The sequence below is a fragment of the Littorina saxatilis genome, linkage group LG1 (genome assembly GCF_037325665.1).
Source record: "Littorina saxatilis isolate snail1 linkage group LG1, US_GU_Lsax_2.0, whole genome shotgun sequence".
Classification (NCBI taxonomy): Eukaryota; Metazoa; Mollusca; class Gastropoda; order Littorinimorpha; family Littorinidae; genus Littorina; species Littorina saxatilis.
Window position 1 is genome coordinate 20924436 of NC_090245.1, and position 20601 is coordinate 20945036.

At 43.4% G+C, this 20601-nt stretch overlaps 1 protein-coding gene across 1 annotated transcript in view; it reads left to right on the top strand.

Annotated features, from left to right (window-relative positions):
• Positions 1-313: 313 nt before the first annotated feature.
• Positions 314-20601, top strand: part of LOC138964717 (uncharacterized) — a 30681-nt gene continuing 10393 nt past the window's right edge. The window contains exons 1-3 of the mRNA XM_070336752.1: positions 314-648; positions 3462-4458; positions 19964-20092. Of these exons, the coding sequence (XP_070192853.1) occupies positions 3721-4458; positions 19964-20092 (867 nt within the window). The 5' untranslated portion in view covers positions 314-648; positions 3462-3720. The remainder of the gene's footprint in view (positions 649-3461; positions 4459-19963; positions 20093-20601) is intronic.

Consider the following 20601-nt stretch of genomic DNA (forward strand, 5'->3'; position numbering starts at 1 on the left):
AACCACGAACGCCCCAACTACAATAACTGTTGTAATAAATCCTTTTCAGGCATATTTCAAAGCAAACTAAAACGACGTGTAGGAGAAGCACAGGTAAAAGAAAAAAGGTGTAGTGTAAATAACACTGAATGGCAGGAGCAGGCGAAAAAAAGTCTCTTGACATTTTCAAGAACTGGTCTCTCTTTCTCTTCAATTCGAGCCCTGCCAAAATTGAATAGATCCCGGCCTTCTATACAATTCCCCCTCCCCCCCCCCCCCTTTTACCTATCTGTCCCTCTCTTTTCTCCATTCCCTCTCAGCTGTCGTCATGACAGTATCCACCCGAGTCAGTTTTGGGTGTGAAACAAACCAGCCAGGTTTTTCTGTTGAAGAAGAAAATTCATGCTGCACATTTGATCGGATTAGAAGAGGTTTTAAAACAAACGCCGTTGCATAACATAAAAGCAAGCAGTGCGGGCAATTTTTTTCTTTCTTTATCTTTCTCACAGTGTGAGGGTGGTGAGCAATATCGATGAATTATCGATCCGTGTGTTTCGTGGTGGTGGCGGCGAGTACAGAGAAACTGACAAGTGTTTGTCGATTTTTCCCGCTTGCTAACAGCGAAAGCTTCTGATTGTGTTCTGATTTCTGTAACTTTACCGTGCAAAGGTGAGTCGTAGAAGTGATAGCAGTGAGAGATAGAAGAGAAGGGTACAGTGCGAGTGTGTGCGTGCGTGTGAGGCTTATTCGTTGTGGCTGAAATACGATTGATCTGACTTTAGTTTGACTCATTAAGCGCTGAGTCGTAATCTGTGTTCAAGGTGTCGAGGGGTAAGAGCAGATAAGAAAGCAAGAGTTTTTTTCTTTTTTTTTAAAGAAAGGAAGGCAATAAAAGGAGAGAAAAAAAGAAGATAGGTAGAAAGAAAGAGAGAGAGAAAGAAAGGAAAGGGAAACATGATAGCTGTGGTAGAGCTGTTCTTTGCTCAACCTCTCTGTGTTTGAGTTTAGCTTAAAACCGAGAGTATAGGCCTATCTACCACATTATGTTTGACGCAAATAGTGATAACAGAAATGGAGACAAAAATACATATACGAGTCACAAGTACTAGACTAGCTCTCCACTCTCGTCTACAGACTAATTCTGGCCATAACACTTTAGCTGATTTTGTTGTTTCCATCACATTTAAGTTATTATTTCTCAACTCTTCGACCTTTATGCAGAAATGGTCTTGGCTTTCTTAAAAAAAAAATAAAAAAAACCCGACTGATATGACAGCCCAAACATAAGAAATAGTCTGTGATTGAGCAGTGGTACCTGCCATCAACGACCTTTTCCACAAGAAAACGCCGCCAAGAAAGGGACATTCCATGTTGTCCATGGCTGGTATGCAAGAGTGGAGTTAATAATAATAATAATAATAATAATAATGGACATTTATTAATCGCCCCTTCTCACAAGAGCTCACGGCGATTTACATATTAATTTCTGCCGTGTGAGATGGAATTTTTTACACAATACATCACGCATTCACATCGGCCAGTAAATCTCAAGCCATTACGGCGAATATTTACTTTTTACGGCCTGTTATTCCAAGTCACACGGGTATTTGGTGGACAATTTTTATCTATGCCTATACAATTTTGCCAGGAAAGACCCTTTTGTCAATCGTGGGATCTTTAATGCGTTACCACTCGGCCACCCAGTCCTGCCACCTATAGTCCGGTAAAAACTGCGTTGAGTGCACAGTTTATTCCGGACTAAAGTCTGTAACTTCGACTGTTGCATACTGGCCCAGCTGTCTATTAATTTGATCAAGATGTACGGCCTCATGTGATAGGAGGCTCTTGCGGCAAAGCTACAGTTTTGACTGGACCGGAGGGTGACCTCACGTAAAATGTACTATATTGATAGCAATGCAAGCCAACAGAGAGAGAGAGAGAGAGAGAGAGAGAGAGAGAGAGAGAGAGAGAGAGCAACACCACCTCTTAGCTACAGTAGCCGAAATCTCTCTCATACGAATACACACCCAGACACAGACACAGACACACACACAGACACACACACACGCGCGCGCGCACACGCCACACACGCACACACACGGAACACACACACACACACACACACTCACTCACGCACGCACACACACACACACACACACACACACACAGTCGCACACACACACGTACGTACACAAACACACACACACACACACACACACACCACACGTGAGTTTCTCCTCGTTGAGATAATAAAGTGTTCTATGTCTTACACACACGCTTGGACTGAGATTGGCAAGGAATATCAGAGAAGGCGTGGCCCAAGAAATACCAGTCGTCGGAACACAGTCATTAGGACTGTAACAAAATCCTCTCTACCCCCAGTAGCCCCGTAAAAAAGAATATTCCGCGAAAGCTACACTCAGTATTATTAGCACAGTGCATTAGGGCCAAGTACCGTAGCTCACAATAGCTGTCGTCTCAACACGCACACATGTGTTGATAGGGTAAATAGGCTATAGGCATGTTCCCTTTGACTGTCTGTGGCAGAATGATTGCCAAATGATACTTTGAGGTGACAATTGAGAAACGAGGAGAATGGGTGTGTAATAAGGGGCACAATAGCTGTCGTCTCAACAAGCACACATGTAAGTATTGATAATGTAAACAGACTATGTGCATGCCTTTTATACCTGTCTGTGGCAGAATGATTGCCAAATGATACTTTGAGATGACATTTGAGAAAGGGGTGTGTAATAAGGGGCACAATAGCTGTCGTCTCAACACGCACACATGTACGTATTGATAGTGTAAATAGGCTAAATGCATGTCCCTTATGCCTGTCTGTAGCACTAGAATGATTGCCAAAATATACTTTGAGGTGACAAGAAAGGAGCACAAGGGGTGTGAAATTAGGGGCAAGAGAACTTTGTGTGCTGTTCACTGCTGTTTTGATAAGTCTAGGAGTCGTAGAATGTGTGGACAAGATTTACCTACGGCTATTTATTGATGTCTGACGCGAAGTTAGGTCCACTGAAAGACATCATAGGGTTTGGCAGAGAGAGAGAGAGAGAGAGAGAGAGAGAGAGAGAGAGAGAGAGAGAGAGAGAGAGAGAGAGAGAGAGAGAGAGAGAGAGAGAGAGAGAGAGATACAGACACAGACAGACAGACAGCCACACAGCCACACAGACACACATACAGACACTGAGACAGAAACAGAGACATAGACATAGAAAGTGAAATTGCCACTGTCTCACACACACACACACACACACACACTGCACACACGACCCTAAACCACGTTACACACACGAGCATTACCATACCATTAACCCCACAGAAAACACAGTTCTGACAAGCGGAATTATCTTGCCCTTATAGTGACCTCCAACCACAGAAGTATAACAAAGACCTTGTCTTAGAAGTACACCGATCAATCACGGATAAGTTGGCAGTAACACTCGCTGACCTATCTTACGTTTCAGAGATTCCCATTATACGTCGCCAGACAACGGGTAGCGCAGTCATCCAGAAGAAAAAGAAATAAAGGGAGAAAAAAACAGTCAGAGAAAAAAATCCACGAACTTGAACAGCATAATTGACAAGAGGAAGCTAGGATTCAGCTGCCAATCATCCGACCTGGGACACTGGAATTGGCAAGAAGAATTTAATCAGCCAATCAACCCCTCGCGTTGTCTCTCGCACGCGCAGCTCGAGTGACGACAGCCGACCCGTGAGTCCCCGATGGCTCACCGTAAACCTCTTCGCACTCCGGAGGGCGCGTGGTACCATAACTACCACGGCTACCCGCCCAAAGTCTGCAATCACCCGACGCTCTCGCAGCAAGAGGATCAGCGGAAAGAACGCGAGTTGTACCCGAACGGCGCTCGCATCAACCACGACAGGAAGGAAGCCGCCGAGCTCGCCGGAGGGCCTCAAACCGTGCGTCAGCTTCGCGAAGTTGAGATGTCGGAGTACGAGAAAACGCGAGGCCTGGACGGCATGCCGCCGCTGGTAGAGCGCCAGGAGATCCAGGCCGAGGTGGACCGTAGGAGGATGGAGAACAGACACATCTCTCCGCGCGGCAACGAGTACATCGGCGTCAGCGGCATCGCCGCGGCCCGTGGCAACGAAAGCACCGCCTTCTACAACCCCTATGTGGACGGCCCTGCCAGGCGCTGTGAATGGGAGCTGGAGTGGGAACCGCCGGAGCAGTTCTCCCCGCGCAAGACCACCACAGACCCAAGCTGGGTCCAGAAGCAGCAGCAGCCTCCCGGATCCCCCAAGAAGCTCCCGCCCTGGGAGAGGGACCGTGACCTTGACCGGGAGTCGCCCAGGATGTTTGTGGGTCAAGGTCAACACCTGGATGGTTACGGTCAAGGTCAGCAGCTTGACGGTTACGGTCAAGGTCAGACCATCGCGGGAGGGTTTGACCCGCGGCTGGCCAGAGCTGATGTTCCCAAGTCCCTCGTTCAGCACGGGGTAAGTTTGTGTGTGTGTGTGTGTGTGTGTGTGTGTGTGTGTGTGTGTGTGTTGTGGCATGCCTGCCTGTTTGACTACCTGTCTGCTTGCCTCTCTGTCTGACTGTTTTGGTGCGTGTTTAGTTAAGGCATACAAAAAATCGACGAAACTTCGCATATGTATAAGACTCTTGATTGCAGGGCATTTACCTGAAAACAAGTGTGTCTAATAACAACCGTAAAGAACAAATTAGGTACACGAAGGGGGGAATGTTTGTTTCGTCGGTGCCAGTCTCTCGGTTTAGAAGGGATAATGTTCAGTTAGGAACCAAGAGACATTCAACGAACACCTGCCTTTAGCGCAGATCCGATAGTGCGTTGTATTTCATCCATCTTTTATAGGGATTTTGTTTTCTCCCCGCACGTTGTGTTCCATAAACTGTGCCTTTACCATTGATTCCTTTGTGTGTTTTGGATGTACTATGCAAGAGCTTATCGGCATGTGAACATGTCTTGTTACGGCACCGAAAAGGGAAATAAAAGCAAATTCATGACGCATACAAGCAGCTACTAAGTAGGCTACTTGACCCCATGCGCTTCGACAGGCCAAAATGTCATTTCTGTTTGGGACGCCGTAACTTCTTCAGTCCCTTGGCAAACAGCGTCAAAATATTTTCTTCTTTACTATACGATATTTTCAGGCCTTGAGTTTATTATAGCTGTGCCTGTAAATGGCTGGACTTTTGTTGTTGTCTTATCACACAAACACGGGTTTTTGTTGTTGTTGTTGTTGTTGTTGTTGTTGTTGTTGTTGCTGTTGCTGTTGCTGTTGTTGTTGTTGTGTGTGTGTGTGTGTGTGTGTGTGTGTTTGTGTGTGTGTGTGTGTGATAGCATTTGTGGGTACAAACGAAAGAGCTTAAGAATCATCTTTTAAAGCAGCAGAGAGACGTCAGCTCGATTTTCAATTTTTATTTGTTATATTTCAATTTTATGTATATAGGCCGTAGTGACACGTTTGTTTTTAAACAAAGAGACTCATCTACTCGTGCTTAAGAATCATCACTCAGCAATGTTACAGGTACGAGTACTTATACGGTTCTTTCCTTACTCAAAGAGAGTCTAGTCTGACAGAATAGAAATCGATTTGGCTTGATGCATGAGACCTGAATGCAAATCACCCGGCCCTTTTCTATCTCAGCTGGGAACTTTTCGATTAGTCTGCAAAGTTGCAACCTGTATGTAATCCGGGATAAGATATTTATAGTCTAATCTGGCCGGGAAACATTGAATAGAAAATGGCTGAGAAGAAGTCGACGTAACGGGGAGAGGGGAGGAGAGAGAGAGAGAGAGAGAGAGAGAGAGAGAGAGAGAGAGAGACAGAGACAGAGACAGACAGACAGACAGACAGACAGACAGAACGACAGACAGACAGACAGACAGACAGACAGATTGTGTGTATGTGTGTATGTGTGTGTGTGTGGGTGTGTGTGTGTGTTTGTGTCTGTGTTTATTACATACTAGTGCAGGTGATCAGAGGTGCAAATAAGTAAATGTAGAGCCCTGGGACGCTTTCGGACCAGTAAATACACCAAAAGCACAAGACATCGAAAGTTCTGTCAGACATATGTCGATCAAGCATTCGTTACCTCATTCACATGAAATGTTCGTCTTAAGCGTAGCTCGGATGTTAGAATCTGAACAATTTGTTTGGCAAATTACAGGGTGTCACGATACAAACCATTAATCTAAACTCTCAGCGAAAGTATGCACTCATTGTAACGGGGTATGTCTCGTCGCCTAACGACAGTCAAAGAGAGACATGACACTCCAAGAAACGTCGAAGTCTTTTCTGGCACAGTTACTCGGCGTTGAATGAAGTGTGTGTATGTGTGCTGCATGCACAGGGATATAGGTACTAGGTGTGGGGTGGGCTGTTATGGTGATATTGAACCTCGGTGCTTTTCACTGTAGATTGGAACGATCACCTGCGGGAGTACTGTGTGGAATATTGCATGCAGTGTTTTGTTAGGGAGTTAGGGTTGTGTGGAAGAATGTAGTTAAAGTAGCATGCACAGGACCTATTGAAAAAGTAATACAATTTGCTTCGTCCGTCTGTCTGTCTATCAGGATTCCATGAGGGTATCCTTATACTTATATCATGTCTGTCTGTCTGTCCATCAGTTTGTATGAAATCGTATCCTTATCATTATATCATGTATGTTTGTCTGTCTTTCTGTCTGACAGTTATGCCTTTTATCTAATTATTGTTACACCCCCGGTATAGGGGTGTGTATAGGATTCGGTCGATGTGTTTGTTTGTTTGTTTGTGTGTTTGTGTGTTTGTGTGTTTGTGTTCGCATATAGATCTCAAGAATGAACGGACCGATCGTCACCAAACTTGGTGAACAGGTTCTATACATTCCTGAGACGGTCCTTACAAAAATTGGGACCAGTCAAACACACAGTTAGGGAGTTATTGGTGGATTAAGATTCTACAAGGACTTATAGAGGGACATATTAATGGTCAAAGGGAAATAACCTTCTCAGTTGGTGGCAGTGAGAATGGTTATTTCCCTTTGACCAACGGGGGTGTTTTTCCTACCTCGGAGGAATTTCTTGTTGAATATGGAACGAGTGAAGCTTACATTCTGGTGATACGAGTATGATCCTGTCCAGGCATTTTCAGACACAAATGATGAATCTACATTTCAAAATTTACGTTGGTACTGGTCGTTCGAAAACCAAACAATCGGGTATATATTATAGTTTATACCCCCGCCTGATTCCATGCAGCCGATGCTTTTTGGTTCCGGACCTCTGTCTTTTAGTCTCTGGTCTTCCCTCTTTCATCCCTTTGTTGACTCTTATCCATTTTTGTCTGCCTGTTTTCTCCGTTTCCGTGTGCCAGACAGTTTTTACTTATATATGTTTAATTGACAATGTGCATGTCCAGGTTGTCTAAAATGTCCAATAGTCGGTATCGTTGCTTCTGTTCCGTATCTTCCCCTTCCCAAGTCAGTGTTCCAACCATGGATGGAAGTTCTCACTACCAAATAAGGAATTCCTAATTTGAAAAATTGCATACTGCCAGATTTCCTGAAATTTCAAAATCCCCCAGAAGAGAAAACGGTAGAAGTAAAACTGAACATTAAAAAGACCACCGTAGATGCAAGGCTGTTTTTCTAATTTAAACTTTTTTTTAAATTTTTCTTCCTTGTCCGATACCCCCTCCCTCCGAATTATCCGTCTCACATGGGTCCTTTTCACAAAGCCCCGCCCCCAACCCTCCGTCTCCCTCCCCGTCTCCCCCCCCTCCTTCTCCCCCCCTCCTTCTCCCCCCCCTCCTTCTCCCCCCCTCCTTCTCCCCCCCCCCCTCCGTCTCCCTCCCCCCTCCTTCTCCCCCCTCCCTCCGTCTCCCTCCCCTCCTTCTCCCCCCCTCCGTCTCCCCCTCCTTCTCCCCCCTCCTTCTCCCCCCTCCGTCTCCCTCCCCCTCATCCCCCTCCCTCCGTCTCCCTCCCCTCCTTCTCCCCCCCTCCGTCTCCCCCCTCCTTCTCCCCCCTCCCTCCGTCTCCCTCCCCTCCTTCTCCCCCCCTCCGTCTCCCCCCCTCCTTCTCCCCCTCCTTCTCCCCCTCCCCTCCTTCTCCACCCCCCCTCCGTCCCCCCCCTCCGTCTCCCCCCCCCTCTCCTATACCACAACCGGGGAACTCGTCCGTCTGTCTCTTTTGTCTGCATTCGTCTGTTTTATTGTTATAAATGTTGTTTTAGTTTCTAACCAGCAAACCCCTCTCTTTACTCAACCCATCCCTACTGCTGTGGCCCTTTCTTGTGTAGCCACGAAAGTAAGCAGCACGAAATCGTTACAGCCAGGTGAATGCAGTGGAACACACAGGCAACTGCCGTGAGCAAATTTACTTAATTTGTTCTGACACCAGCAGCGTCCCATACAATATTCATGGTTGGAATGATCACTTCACGGGCTGGCACTGAATACTCAACTGTTCAAATCAATTTTAATTCGAAAGAGTCGTTCCCTGCCAAGAACCTGGTTTAAAATCGCTTCACACTGCTCCTCCGAAAACGGCGTATGGCTGCCTAAATGGCGGGGTAAAAACGGTCATACACGTAAAAATTCCACTCGTGCAAACCACGAGTGCACGTGGGAGTTTCAGCCCACGAACGCAGAAGAAGAAGAAGAAGAAGCTTCACACTGTTTGATATATCGGGTTTTGGGTTGGAATAAAACATTCAACCGCAGAAAAAAGCAACAACAGATAAAATTAACCAGCCGATCTGTGTACATTGTTTAAAATCGCTTCACATTGTTTGATATATCGGCATTTGGGTTGGAATAAAACATGTTAAACCGCAGAAAAAAGCAACAACAGATAAAATGAACCGGCCGATCTGTGTACCGTCTCCTTGAATGTTTGAGCATACTTGCTCTCGTTAAAAGCGTACGAATGGGGAATCGAAGATCCAGTCTAGACACAAGAAAGGGTGTTTTTTCCCCACATACACTGTTGTCATTCAAACATATTGTGGCGAGTTATGGCACGCAGGCCAACACCTTTCTTGGAAAAAAAGAATGCTTTATGTCCTACAGGCTAAATATTTAGCCTCTTAAGGACAAGATATGGGTTATATGATTCGAGTTTTATGCCCTCACGGCTATTGACGAGAAACACAAGTGTATGCGTGTTTAGGTGGTATCAGCCATCTGCACTTATGGCAGAATGACCGAGGTCTTTTACGTGCCATTGTGGTGACACGGGGGTGACACATGGCTTCCGTGGCTTTCTGGGTCTGCAGGTCGGTGTGAAGGGGAACCCTAAAGGTGTGAACAAAGGTCTGGACTGTGACGTCATAGTGGCTGAGGTGAGTCCATCCATAATCTCTTTGCTGATGCTGTTGTTTAATTCTTTTTTTTTCATTTTCATTACTTTACTTTATTGTCCCATCGCAGGGAAATTCGGGTCTCTTCCTCCCAGTGGAAAGCTAGCAGCAACGGAGTCGCGCTACCCAGGTGTCTGCGTGTTTAGGTGTATTCAGCCACCTGCACTTATGGCAGAATGACCGAGGTCTTTTACGTGCCATTGTGGTGACACGGGGGTGACACATGGCTTCCGTGGCTTTCTGGGTCTGCACGTAAAGTTGACCTGTGTCCGTCCCGGCCCGAATTCGAACCTGCGAGCTTCCGATCACAAGTCCAATGCAGGGATGTCGTTAGGCGTCGGACATCGGACATATAACGATGAAAATCCCCAAATGTCCGATTCACATTGCCGCATGTCGGTCAGATGTCCTATCGTTTTAGCCTGAGCGTGGTCATTGTCCGATATGTACTCCATTCCTTCGGACAGCGCGATATTCGTTAATTTTCATTTCAAGATACAAATCTTCTAAAAGACCGAACGCTCTCGTGTTCAGCTGACACTGAAGTTGTCAGTGCCGCGTGCGGATCTTTTCTTTTGTCGGGAATTCCCGAACCGTTTGCGGTATGCGCCGTTTGGGTATAACCGTCTCGGTGCAGCGCACTGATCTAAAAATAGTGGATTATTTTTAGATCAGTGCATGCTACAGGAGTACGGGAGACAACTCCAACTGACTAAATTTGTAGTCTGCTTTTGTTTTCGATACGAGACGAAGCACTGAATTATGCCGCTGAAAAAAAACTAAAGCCTGCAAAAGATCAGCATTAGATCAAACCGATCATTTTGTTTGTCAACTTTTATCCAAATCATGCAGTATTTAATCAAAGTACGAGCTCTGAAGTTGTTCATGTTGGTTTCTTTTTTGTGGTTTCTTTGAAACTAAACAAATACAACATTATACGCACACTGTGTTGATGTATTTACTATATTATGTGTGTGTTCTACAGCGCGCGCGCGTGGGTGTGTGTGTGTGTGTGTGTGTGTGCGTGTGTGTGTGGGCGCATGACTTTGGAACAATTCCATGGAATGTGTTATAAGCTGTTTGGCGCAAATTCATAATGTCCTATTACACTTTCTGAAAGCGGTCAAATGTCCTATTGATGCTGAAGAACTCAGGACATTTGTCCTATAGGTATGAATTTGTAGCAACATCCCTGCCAATGCTCTACCAACTGAGCTACCGAGCCCCCACACATTTTTTCTCGTGTAGATCTGTCCAGGCTATTACACGCTTACACGGGAGAAGCTGCTTCTTCCTCTCGGACACATTTCTTCTTCTTCTTCTTCTTCTTCTTCGTTCATGGGATGAAACTCCCACGATCACTCATGTTTTTGCACGAGTGGGTTTTTACGTGTATGACCGTTTTTACCCCGCCATTCAGACAGCCATACGCCGCTTTCGGGGGAAGCATGCTGGGTATTTTCGTGTTTCTATAACCCACCGAACTCTGACATGGATTACAGGATCTTTTCCGTGCGCACTTGGTCTTGTGCTTGCGTGTACACACGAAGGGGGATAAGGCACTAGCAGGTCTGCACACAAGTTGACCTGGGAGATCGGAAAAATCCACCAGGCGTCCGCGGCTGGGATTTGAACTGAACGCACGACCCTCCGATTAGGAGGCCGATGTCTTATCCACTAGGCCACTGCCACCGTCAGGACACATTACAAAACAAGAAATTCCTCCGAGGTAGGAAAAACACCCCCGTTGGTCAAAGGGAAATAACCATTCTCACTGCCACCAACTGAGAAGGTTATTTCCCTTTGACATTAATATGTCCCTCTGTAAGTCCTTGTAAAATCTTAATCCACCAATAACTCCCTAACAGTGTGTTTGACTGGTCCCAATTTTTGTAAGGACCGTCTCAGGAATGTATAGAACCTGTTCACCAAGTTTGGTGACGATCGGTCCGTTCATTCTTGAGATCTATATGCGAACACAAACACACACCCAAACAAACAAACAAACACATCGACCGAATCCTATACACACCCCTATACCGGGGGTGTAATGAAGTCTGACTGCTTTCTGTACAGAGTGTGATTTGCGCTTTGTCTGTCAGCACAGATATCGAAGACATATGTTTCTGAGGCACTTTCAAGCATATAATTATAAGGTTTTAATTCGATGGTGGCTGTATTCATAGTAAGCTCTTTAAAAAAAAAAAGGTCACGGATAACTAGCATTAAATGGGAGGGGGCAATTTGGGAGGGGGCGAAAGGGGAGGGGGAGAGATTGGAGGCGGCGATTTGGGACGTCACAGCTAAGTCACAACGAAGAGGTTCTCGAGATCATTAGCCTACATGACTACGCCAGAAAAAACAGACCTCATTGAACGCTCTCGTAAATCTGAGTTGTAACAGAACTGTGTTCATTTATTATTAAGCGGACATTCTGCTAATTCGGATTGTGAAATGCGCCGGTGTAAAGAACTAGGTCGTCTCCAGTAAAACAAGGTTTCATTTACAGCAAAATAGTTTGACACTCTGCTTAAGTTTAGTTACCGTGAAGATCTACTTCATATCGGCTTGGCAGCACAGTTTGTGTTCAAATTGAGTGACTGGCATACAGCATTAAACCAGATAGAGTTCATACGATAGAATAATCCATCACTTTTAAGAACTTCAGAAATCCATGGAACCTGGATCTTGAAATGAACGTGAATTTGTGCAGTTTATGACGAAAAAAGCTGAGAAAAAAGGTGGTAAAAGATCTTAAGGGTCTTAAAACCGAGCTTTTTATTGCACATCCAATCTAACATAAGCACGAGTAAAAGTGTTGAGGGTCTTAACATCGAACTTTTATTGTACATCCAATCTAACATAATAATATTAATAATAATAATAATAATAATAATAATAATAATGGAAACTTATAGAGCGCTTACCTGGAAGCTCCAAGCGCTTTACAATGACATTATTATACACATAAGCACGAGTAAAAGTTTTGTGTGACAAAAGTGTTGTTTTTTTGCTCTTAAAACCTTTGTTGTACAATGATTAAGCTGGTAACATAAGAGCCATTAGGGGAACTATATGTTGGTGATTTATTTAGATAGTTCGTTAGTTAGTGCGTTTGTTCTTTGTTTAGTTAGTGAGTCAGTTAAGTAGGTGGGTGGACAGGTCAGTATAGGCACTATAAGCAGTCTTGCTAATAAGCAGGTACGCAAGTCAGGCAGTTATTCAGCTAATTTTGATAAATCGTTAGATATTTTGGTTAAGTAGGTTGGTGAATAAGTAGAGGTTACACGCCGAGTCTCAGTGATTATTAAAAATAATGGTCGAAGTTAGCGGATCATGAAAAATGCGAGCTTTAGCGAGCTTTTTCATGACCGCGAACTGAGACCATTATTTTTTATAATCACTGAGACGAGGTGTGTAACCTCTTTATTCCTCCTTTCTTCAGTTATTCAAAGAAAAGAGGAGGTTTTTTGCGAAAGTTTGATCGAATCCTATTCACTCAACCAGTCAACCTGCGCAGGCGATCGATTAATGCGCGGTTGTATAGTTCCGTGCAAATCATTCCATTCTGTTAACACTTCTTGTCAGTTTTCCTATTTTGGACTAAAATCAAGTACACAGATATGCTGTTATTCTGCTGTGGCGGCAAAGGCAGATATTGTGTGTTCTGTATATGTTTTGGTATCGCTTAGGATAATGTTCTTTCGTCAAATGGGACTAGCAGACGAACTTTTGCACCCGTGTTCCAACGTTAAAAACTGTATGAAGTTCAGTTTTCTGGGGAAAATAGTGTATGAAACCGCTTTATGTTGTTAAAATTGATGAGATGTGTGCATTTGGTTGCGTGTGATCTGTTTATTAAATGAAATATTGTTGAAAACTGACCGTCGGATTGCAGTCTGTTGTCGAAGAAACTGAGTGAAAAGAAGGGGAACTACTCTTGTCGCTAGACAAAGTATGAGTTACTTGCCTTGCGGGAAATTGCTTGTGATGAACGTTTGAGCACGGCAAATCTAGATTCAGAAAACAACCGAACTCATGGATTTTATATGAAGATTCATGTGTTCAGGCCTGTAGTTGTTAATTTAAATGCGGTATGTTTGTATTGTTTGCTCGTTAGAGCGTTCGGAACTTTTCAGTCGCAAAAAGTAGTACCGAAACAGAACAACTTCTCAACCCATTGCACTATCGAGGATTCAGGCTGTTGCTGGGTCGTTATTTGTTTGGTTGCTGGGTCATTATCGAAAAATAACTACCCCTACAAGTTTACAGAGGTAAAGAAGCAGAGGGGGGAATAAGTAGTAACAAAAGTAAATTTTAAGGGGCTTATTGTCCGTCAGGTCTTAATTGCCTATATTGGACATGCATTGGTTTATACGATTCGAGTTTTACGCCCTCACGGCTTTTTGATGTTTGCGTGTTTAGGTGGTATCAGCCATCTGCACTTATGGTAGAATGACCAAGATCTTTAACGTGCCATTGTGGTGACACGGGGGTGGGAGATGGATACCGTCTCTGGGTCTGCACATAAAGTTGACCCGTGTCCAGTGCTCTACCACCTGAGCTACCCGGGCCCCCTATGAATAAGTAAGTAGGCACTACTGTTAGGTAGGCATGCAAACACGCAGGTATACAGGTGGCTAGGAAACTGATTAGCTAAGTATGGTTTAAACAGGTCAGTGTGTTTTCATTTCATTTCCCTCCTTTCTTTTGCTAGTATTTGGTTTTGTGTTTGTTTTTAAGCAACGCACATTTTTTCTGTAGCAACACAGACATGCGTGACCGTGCTTTATTACCAGAATGAATGAAACGCGTGACACACTTTGGCACAGATCTACACCACACATCGATCTGATGTTAAGGACTTGTAGAGCGTGAACGGAGGTCCTGGTAGAATTATCCACGCATAGTTGAGTACAGTCTATCTTTTGTTTTACAACACTCGTGGTAAGAACGAAATCATCCATTCCTTTAGCAGAACCTGAGTGCAAAAATAAAAGCAGGGAGAAAAGTAAGAGAGAACGTCTCTGTTTTAACTTTAGAGCTAGTGGAACTAGGGTGTCAAAATAAAAGGACACCCTGGTTTAAACCTCAGAAATGATCGATGTACAAGTAGAATCTTAGAGGACTAAAAATAAATCCGGAAAGAAAAGCTAAATGAATGCCCGTGTTTAAGCCTCCGAGGTGATCGATAAACTGCAAACGTACGTACATAGCCGCTGAACAAGCGATTTTAATTATGATTTTTTTTGAGCCTGCGTACTACTCTATTGACTATTGTTTTGTCTATGGTGGCCTTCCTTTGTGGTGATCGGGTCATTCAGTGTGCAGAATTTATTAATGTGTCTAAAAGGCTGGCATTACACAGGCGCTGAACATAATGACGTTTTACTCTTCTGAGCAGTAAGTGCTTAAAATTAATATTCACTTGAAATTTACAATTGTATGTGAAAGTGTAGATATACATATATTTTGATACACGTTTTGGCGCTTTTAGACCAACGTGTGTGTGTGTGTGTGTGTGTGTGTGTGTGTGTGTGTGTGTGTGTGTGTGTGTGTGTGTGTGAGTGTGTGTGTGTGTGCGCGCGCGCAGGCACGCGCGCACGCACGCACGCACGCACGTATGTGTGTTTTATAGGACTGTACACAAAGCATTTGCCTGTTCAGGATTCGGGTTTGTTGCATACATTTGTTTTGTAGATGGTCGCAAAATTCTTCTGCCGTGTCGCAGAAAGTTCGGCCAGTGCCAGAACCTGTTTCAGATGAAGGCGTAGGCGGAGGAGGGGAGAGGATGGTGGTGTTGATAGTGTACGAGTGATATAGGAAGTGTGTGCGGCGACCCATTTTCCTTCTATCGTAGTTATAAATGTAGCGCTTGTGATTGCTACGCGTGAACGAGAGTGCACAAAGAGAGAGAAAACGTCATAGGCAACAGCCATTCATGATGTTCAATCGGTTTCCATTGCCGTATTTCCTGTTTGCAGTCCATAGTAACTAGGCTACAACTGAAAGAACCGAGACACAAGAAACAAACAAAAGCATTAAAGTCCAAGAGTAGGCTACCGCAGTTAATTAAGGAAAAGCATACCCCGGAATAATAACTCGAATAAAAAGGTTTTTTTTCAAGTTACTCTTCGTGTGCACATAAACTCTGACGGTTTTTGGGTCTTACTTTTGATGGGGCTTTGTGTTGTTTGACTAAATCAGTACTGTCAAGGATTGCGAAAGAGTTGATTTATTAATTGCTTTTGAAGAAGAAAAACGCTGCTCTGGTACTCTACCTGGTAAATGTAGCTTCTAAAATATAGACCCCCCGTAGAGTGCACTGAGAGAGCACTTTTGATTGAATGTCAATTGTATACAACTATTTAAAGCTGTAAGTGGCTGATATACTCTGTGTGTGTGTGTGTGTGTGTGTGTGTGTGTGTGTGTGTGTGTGTGTGTGTGTGCGTGCGTGCGCGCGCGCGCAAGGCACACGCCAGTATGCGTTTATGTGCACTCGCGCATTAATTATAACTCGTTTGTGTGTTCGTTAGCTTGTTTAATTACTCGTTCGCTATACTTTTTTTCCACATGATAAGTCACGAGGTATATCAACTAACGAACAAAACTTGTTTTTTTGTATGTTTTTTTCAGCATAAAGCCCACATATATGGATCGCAAATAAAGGCCATTCCTACACTCTGTGCAGCGAGCTAAGACTTAATGAGCAGTGTTAGGGAGAAACGCGTTCGTGTGATAAGACTATAAAAGTAAGGACCGTAGAGAAGAAATGGAGAAAACAAATCTAACACGCGCGGGCGCGGGTGTGGGCGTGAAGAGCTTGGCCATTTTTGTTTTAAGGCCAAAAAACAAAAAGAAGTTGTTTTTGGTTGAGCTGTGGGAAGTGTACAGTTATATTACGTTCCTGTCAAGGAAAACCAGTATTTTCGTCAGATGGATTTGTTCACACGTTCAACTTTATGTGTGTGAGAATCTGTATATGTATATAATTAGGGGATGGTCACTTTGCGTAGGTGCGGGTGATTGTAAATCAGTACAGTGCACGTGAGAGTGCAAGTGCGTGGAGGAGTTCCAGTTTTACATATACATTATGATTGACCCGTTAAAGCAGATTGCCTGTGCGCCTAACATGTTTTCTATGCATTTCTGTTTGTAATTGTGTATCACCCTATTTATGGGCTATGGCCTGAAATAAAACATTCCTGATTCCTGAGTCCTGGATGCGGGCGCGCAATACACACACACACACACACACACCCACACACACACGCATGCATGCATGCATGCACGCACGTACGCACGCACGCACACACGCACGCACGCACACACACACACACACACACACACACACACATATATGAGCAATAACAACAACAACAACAACAACAACAACAACAACAACAACAAACACGCATCTCATACAACTGTCCCATCTCGTAAATCATAGTAGATTCAGAACGAAACCTTTTTTCATGTGTAACTGTTGACGGATCAATTAATGGACCAAGATCTACGCCAGTGTATGCGTTTACATCATTTTCTCCTCAGGGCAATAACTGCAAGCAAAAGCTGTCCTTTACTTCACCCTGACAACACATGACGTCATAGCGCAGAACAAGTACTTGATGTAGAATATTGTTTGATGCAGGGAAATACCCCCCCCCCCCCCCAATCCGCTGCATAATGCTTACGCTGCACTCATTAGGGGGAAATTACACATGCGCAGAGTCAGCGGCGCTGCATGCTGCAATAGGGATTATGACGAGTACATGGCCTGTTTTCATTTCACGCAACGTGTAGCGGGCTGCGGGAAAAAAAAGAAGAATTACCTCAATAATAATTATGCAGTGCGTCGTCTGTGCCGCTGACTCTGCGCAGATGTAATTTTCCGGCCTTACACATAGCGGTGTTAAAAGTAGCGCACCGCTCGTGTCTTTGAAGAAGTGGATTTAATGGCAAAGGCTGTTTGATGCAGGGAAATACCCCCTTCCACACACTCCGCCCTCCACATCCCGGTTCGCAGCATATTAGTATATTTCACTCAGTATGATACAAAAAGAACACCAGGGAAATATGGTCTACCCCCACCCCCCTCCATACCCTAGTTCGCAGCCAATTCTAGCCACCCCCCCCCCCCCCCACCCGTACTCATACCCCAGTTCACTCAGTATGCTGAACAAAGAACAGCGCCAACAAAATCATTGTTGCCTTTGTAGATGAAGGATCAAAGAACAACAACTCGAGCAAAATGCACGAACCTCCAACCCCCCCTCCCCCTCCTAAACCCACGAATTGTTTGCTCCTCCTCCTTCTAAACACACATGCCCCCACCCCCCTCCCCCACCCAACCCTTCAGTTAATTAATGCTTGGTTTTGTGTAATGGATTACCTTTGTGTAATGGATTACCTTTGTGTAATGGATTACCTTTGTGAATGGATTATCTTTGTCAAGTTTGTGTAATGGATTACCTTTGTGTAATGGATTACCGAACAGAGACCGCGCTTTGATGAGAATCCTTTGCGCGTCGATGATTTGTGTTATTGACTGATCGATTGACTGATAGTTTTGTGAAGATGATTTCTCTAATTGACTGATAGTTTTGTGAAGATGATTTCTCTAATTGACTGATAGTTTTGTGAAGATGATTTCTGTTATTGACTGATAGTTTTGTGAAGATAATTTCTCTAATTGACTGATAGTTTTGTGAAAATGATTTCTCTAATTGACTGATAGTTTTGTGAAAATGATTTCTCTAATTGACTGATAGTTTTGTGAAGATGATTTCTCTAATTGACTGATAGTTTTGTGAAGATGATTTCTCTAATTGACTTAATAGTTTTGTGAAGATGATTTCTCTAACTGACTGATAGTTTTGTGAAGATGATTTCTCTAACTGACTGATAGTTTTGTGAAGATGATTTCTCTAACTGACTGATAGTTTTGTGAAGATGATTTCTCTAATTGACTGATAGTTTTGTGAAAATGATTTCTCTAATTGACTGATAGTTTTGTGAAGATGATTTCTCTAATTGACTGATAGTTTTGTGAAGATGATTTCTCTAATTGACTGATAGTTTTGTGAAGATGATTTCTCTAACTGACTGATAGTTTTGTGAAGATGATTTCTCTAATTGACTGATAGTTTTGTGAAGATGATTTCTCTAATTGACTGATAGTTTTGTGAAGATGATTTCTCTAATTGACTGATAGTTTTGTGAAGATGATTTCTGTTATTGACTGATCGATTGAATAACTGTTTGGTGAAAATGACTTCTGTTATTGACTGATCGATTGACTGACTGTTTGGTGAAGATGATTTCTGTTATTGACTGATCGATTGAATAACTGTTTGGTGAAAATGACTTCTGTTATTGACTGATCGATTGACTGACTGTTTGGTGAAGATGATTTCTGTTATTGACTGATCGATTGAATAACTGTTTGGTGAAAATGACTTCTGTTATTGACTGATCGATTGACTGACTGTTTGGTGAGGGTGATTTCTGTTATTGACTGATCGATTGTTTGGTGAAGATGATTTCTGTTATTGACTGATCGATTGACTGACTGTTTGGTGAGGGTGATTTCTGTTATTGACTGATCGATTGAATAACTGTTTGGTGAAAATGACTTCTGTTATTGACTGATCGATTGACTGACTGTTTGGTGAGGGTGATTTCTGTTATTGACTGATCGATTGTTTGGTGAAGATGATTTCTGTTATTGACTGATCGATTGACTGACTGTTTGGTGAAGATGATTTCTGTTATTGACTGATCGATTGAATAACTGTTTGGTGAAAATGACTTCTGTTATTGACTGATCGATTGACTGACTGTTTGGTGAAAATGACTTCTGTTATTGACTGATCGATTGACAAACTGTTTGGTGAAGATGATTTCTGCTATTGACTGATCGATTGACAGACTGTTCGGTGAAGATGATTTCTGTTATTGACTGATCGATTGACTGATTGCTTGATGACGATAATGATGGTAACGTGTATGACTACAACGACGAGATGCTGATGGTGACTGCGAGTATCGTCATATTGCTGCTATCTCTGATGAACTATGACAATGACGATAAATAAAGATGATGGCGGCGATGACAACAACGACTGCGAGTATGGTCATATTGCTGTAATCTCTGATGAACTATGACAATAACGATAAATAAAGATGATGGCGGCGTTGACAAAGAGGAAGAAGCAGAGGGGTCGGACGTCGAAGACGATGACGATGACAATGATTATTACGGCAGTGATTACAACAAGTTTAGTCTCAACCCCTTGACTGCAGGAATTATTTATTTACAAATACAATGAACAAATGTACCAATATGTGAAAGTGCCCGTGAATGTTGTGTGTTGTCATTTAGTATCAAACGTTCCATGGATTAACATAGCATGTGATCTACCCACCGTATTTTTTGCAAGAAAAAGCGTTAAGTTTTGTTTGCTTCTTTCAGTCTCGGACCACTGCAACGGCATTGACCGAAAATCCTCCCCCCTCCCCCCTCCTAAAAAAAAACCAAAAGAAAAAAAATTAGTCGCTGTTTACGCTGGCTGAAACACCACCGAATGTGGGTTTCTTTCTTCTAAAATATCCTGAATGTTTGATTGTTTCAGAGCGGAGGAGCCTTCCTGTTCGTGCGGTTTCCCCTAGCACGCGGGGAGAACGTGCACGTGACAGCCAAGGCGTGCATTCAGGCCAAGACTTCTGACCTCGGTGGACGATTCGTTGGCATTGCCAGACGGGTGAGTCAGTGAGTTAGAAGACAAAGGAAGGAAGGAAAAGAGGGAGGAAGGAAATTAGGAATGAAAGAAATTAGGAAATAAGAAAGACATTAAGAAAGAAGGATGGAAAGAAGGATGGAAAGAAGGATGGAAGGATGGAAGGAAGGAAGGAAGGAAGGAAGGCCTTGGAAGGAAATAATGAAAGAAAGAAAGACAGAAAAAAGGAAAGAAAGAAAGAAAGAAAGAAAGAAAGAAAGAAAAGGAAGAAGGAATGACGAAAATGAAAGACGTACACGAAATCTAATTCAAAGAAAGAAGCAAGGAAGAAAATCAGACAGAGAAAAGAAAGAAAGACAAACAGGAAGAAGAAAGAAAGCAAGAGAGAAGAAAGAACGACCCCCATGAAAAGATAGAGATGGAGATTGAGTGAATGAGTAAGTGAAGTAGACAGACGGACTTGCTTTCTTTTCTCCTTCCTTCCTCTCTTTCTTGCTTTCTTTCCTTCTTTCTTCCTTCTTTACTTCCTTGTT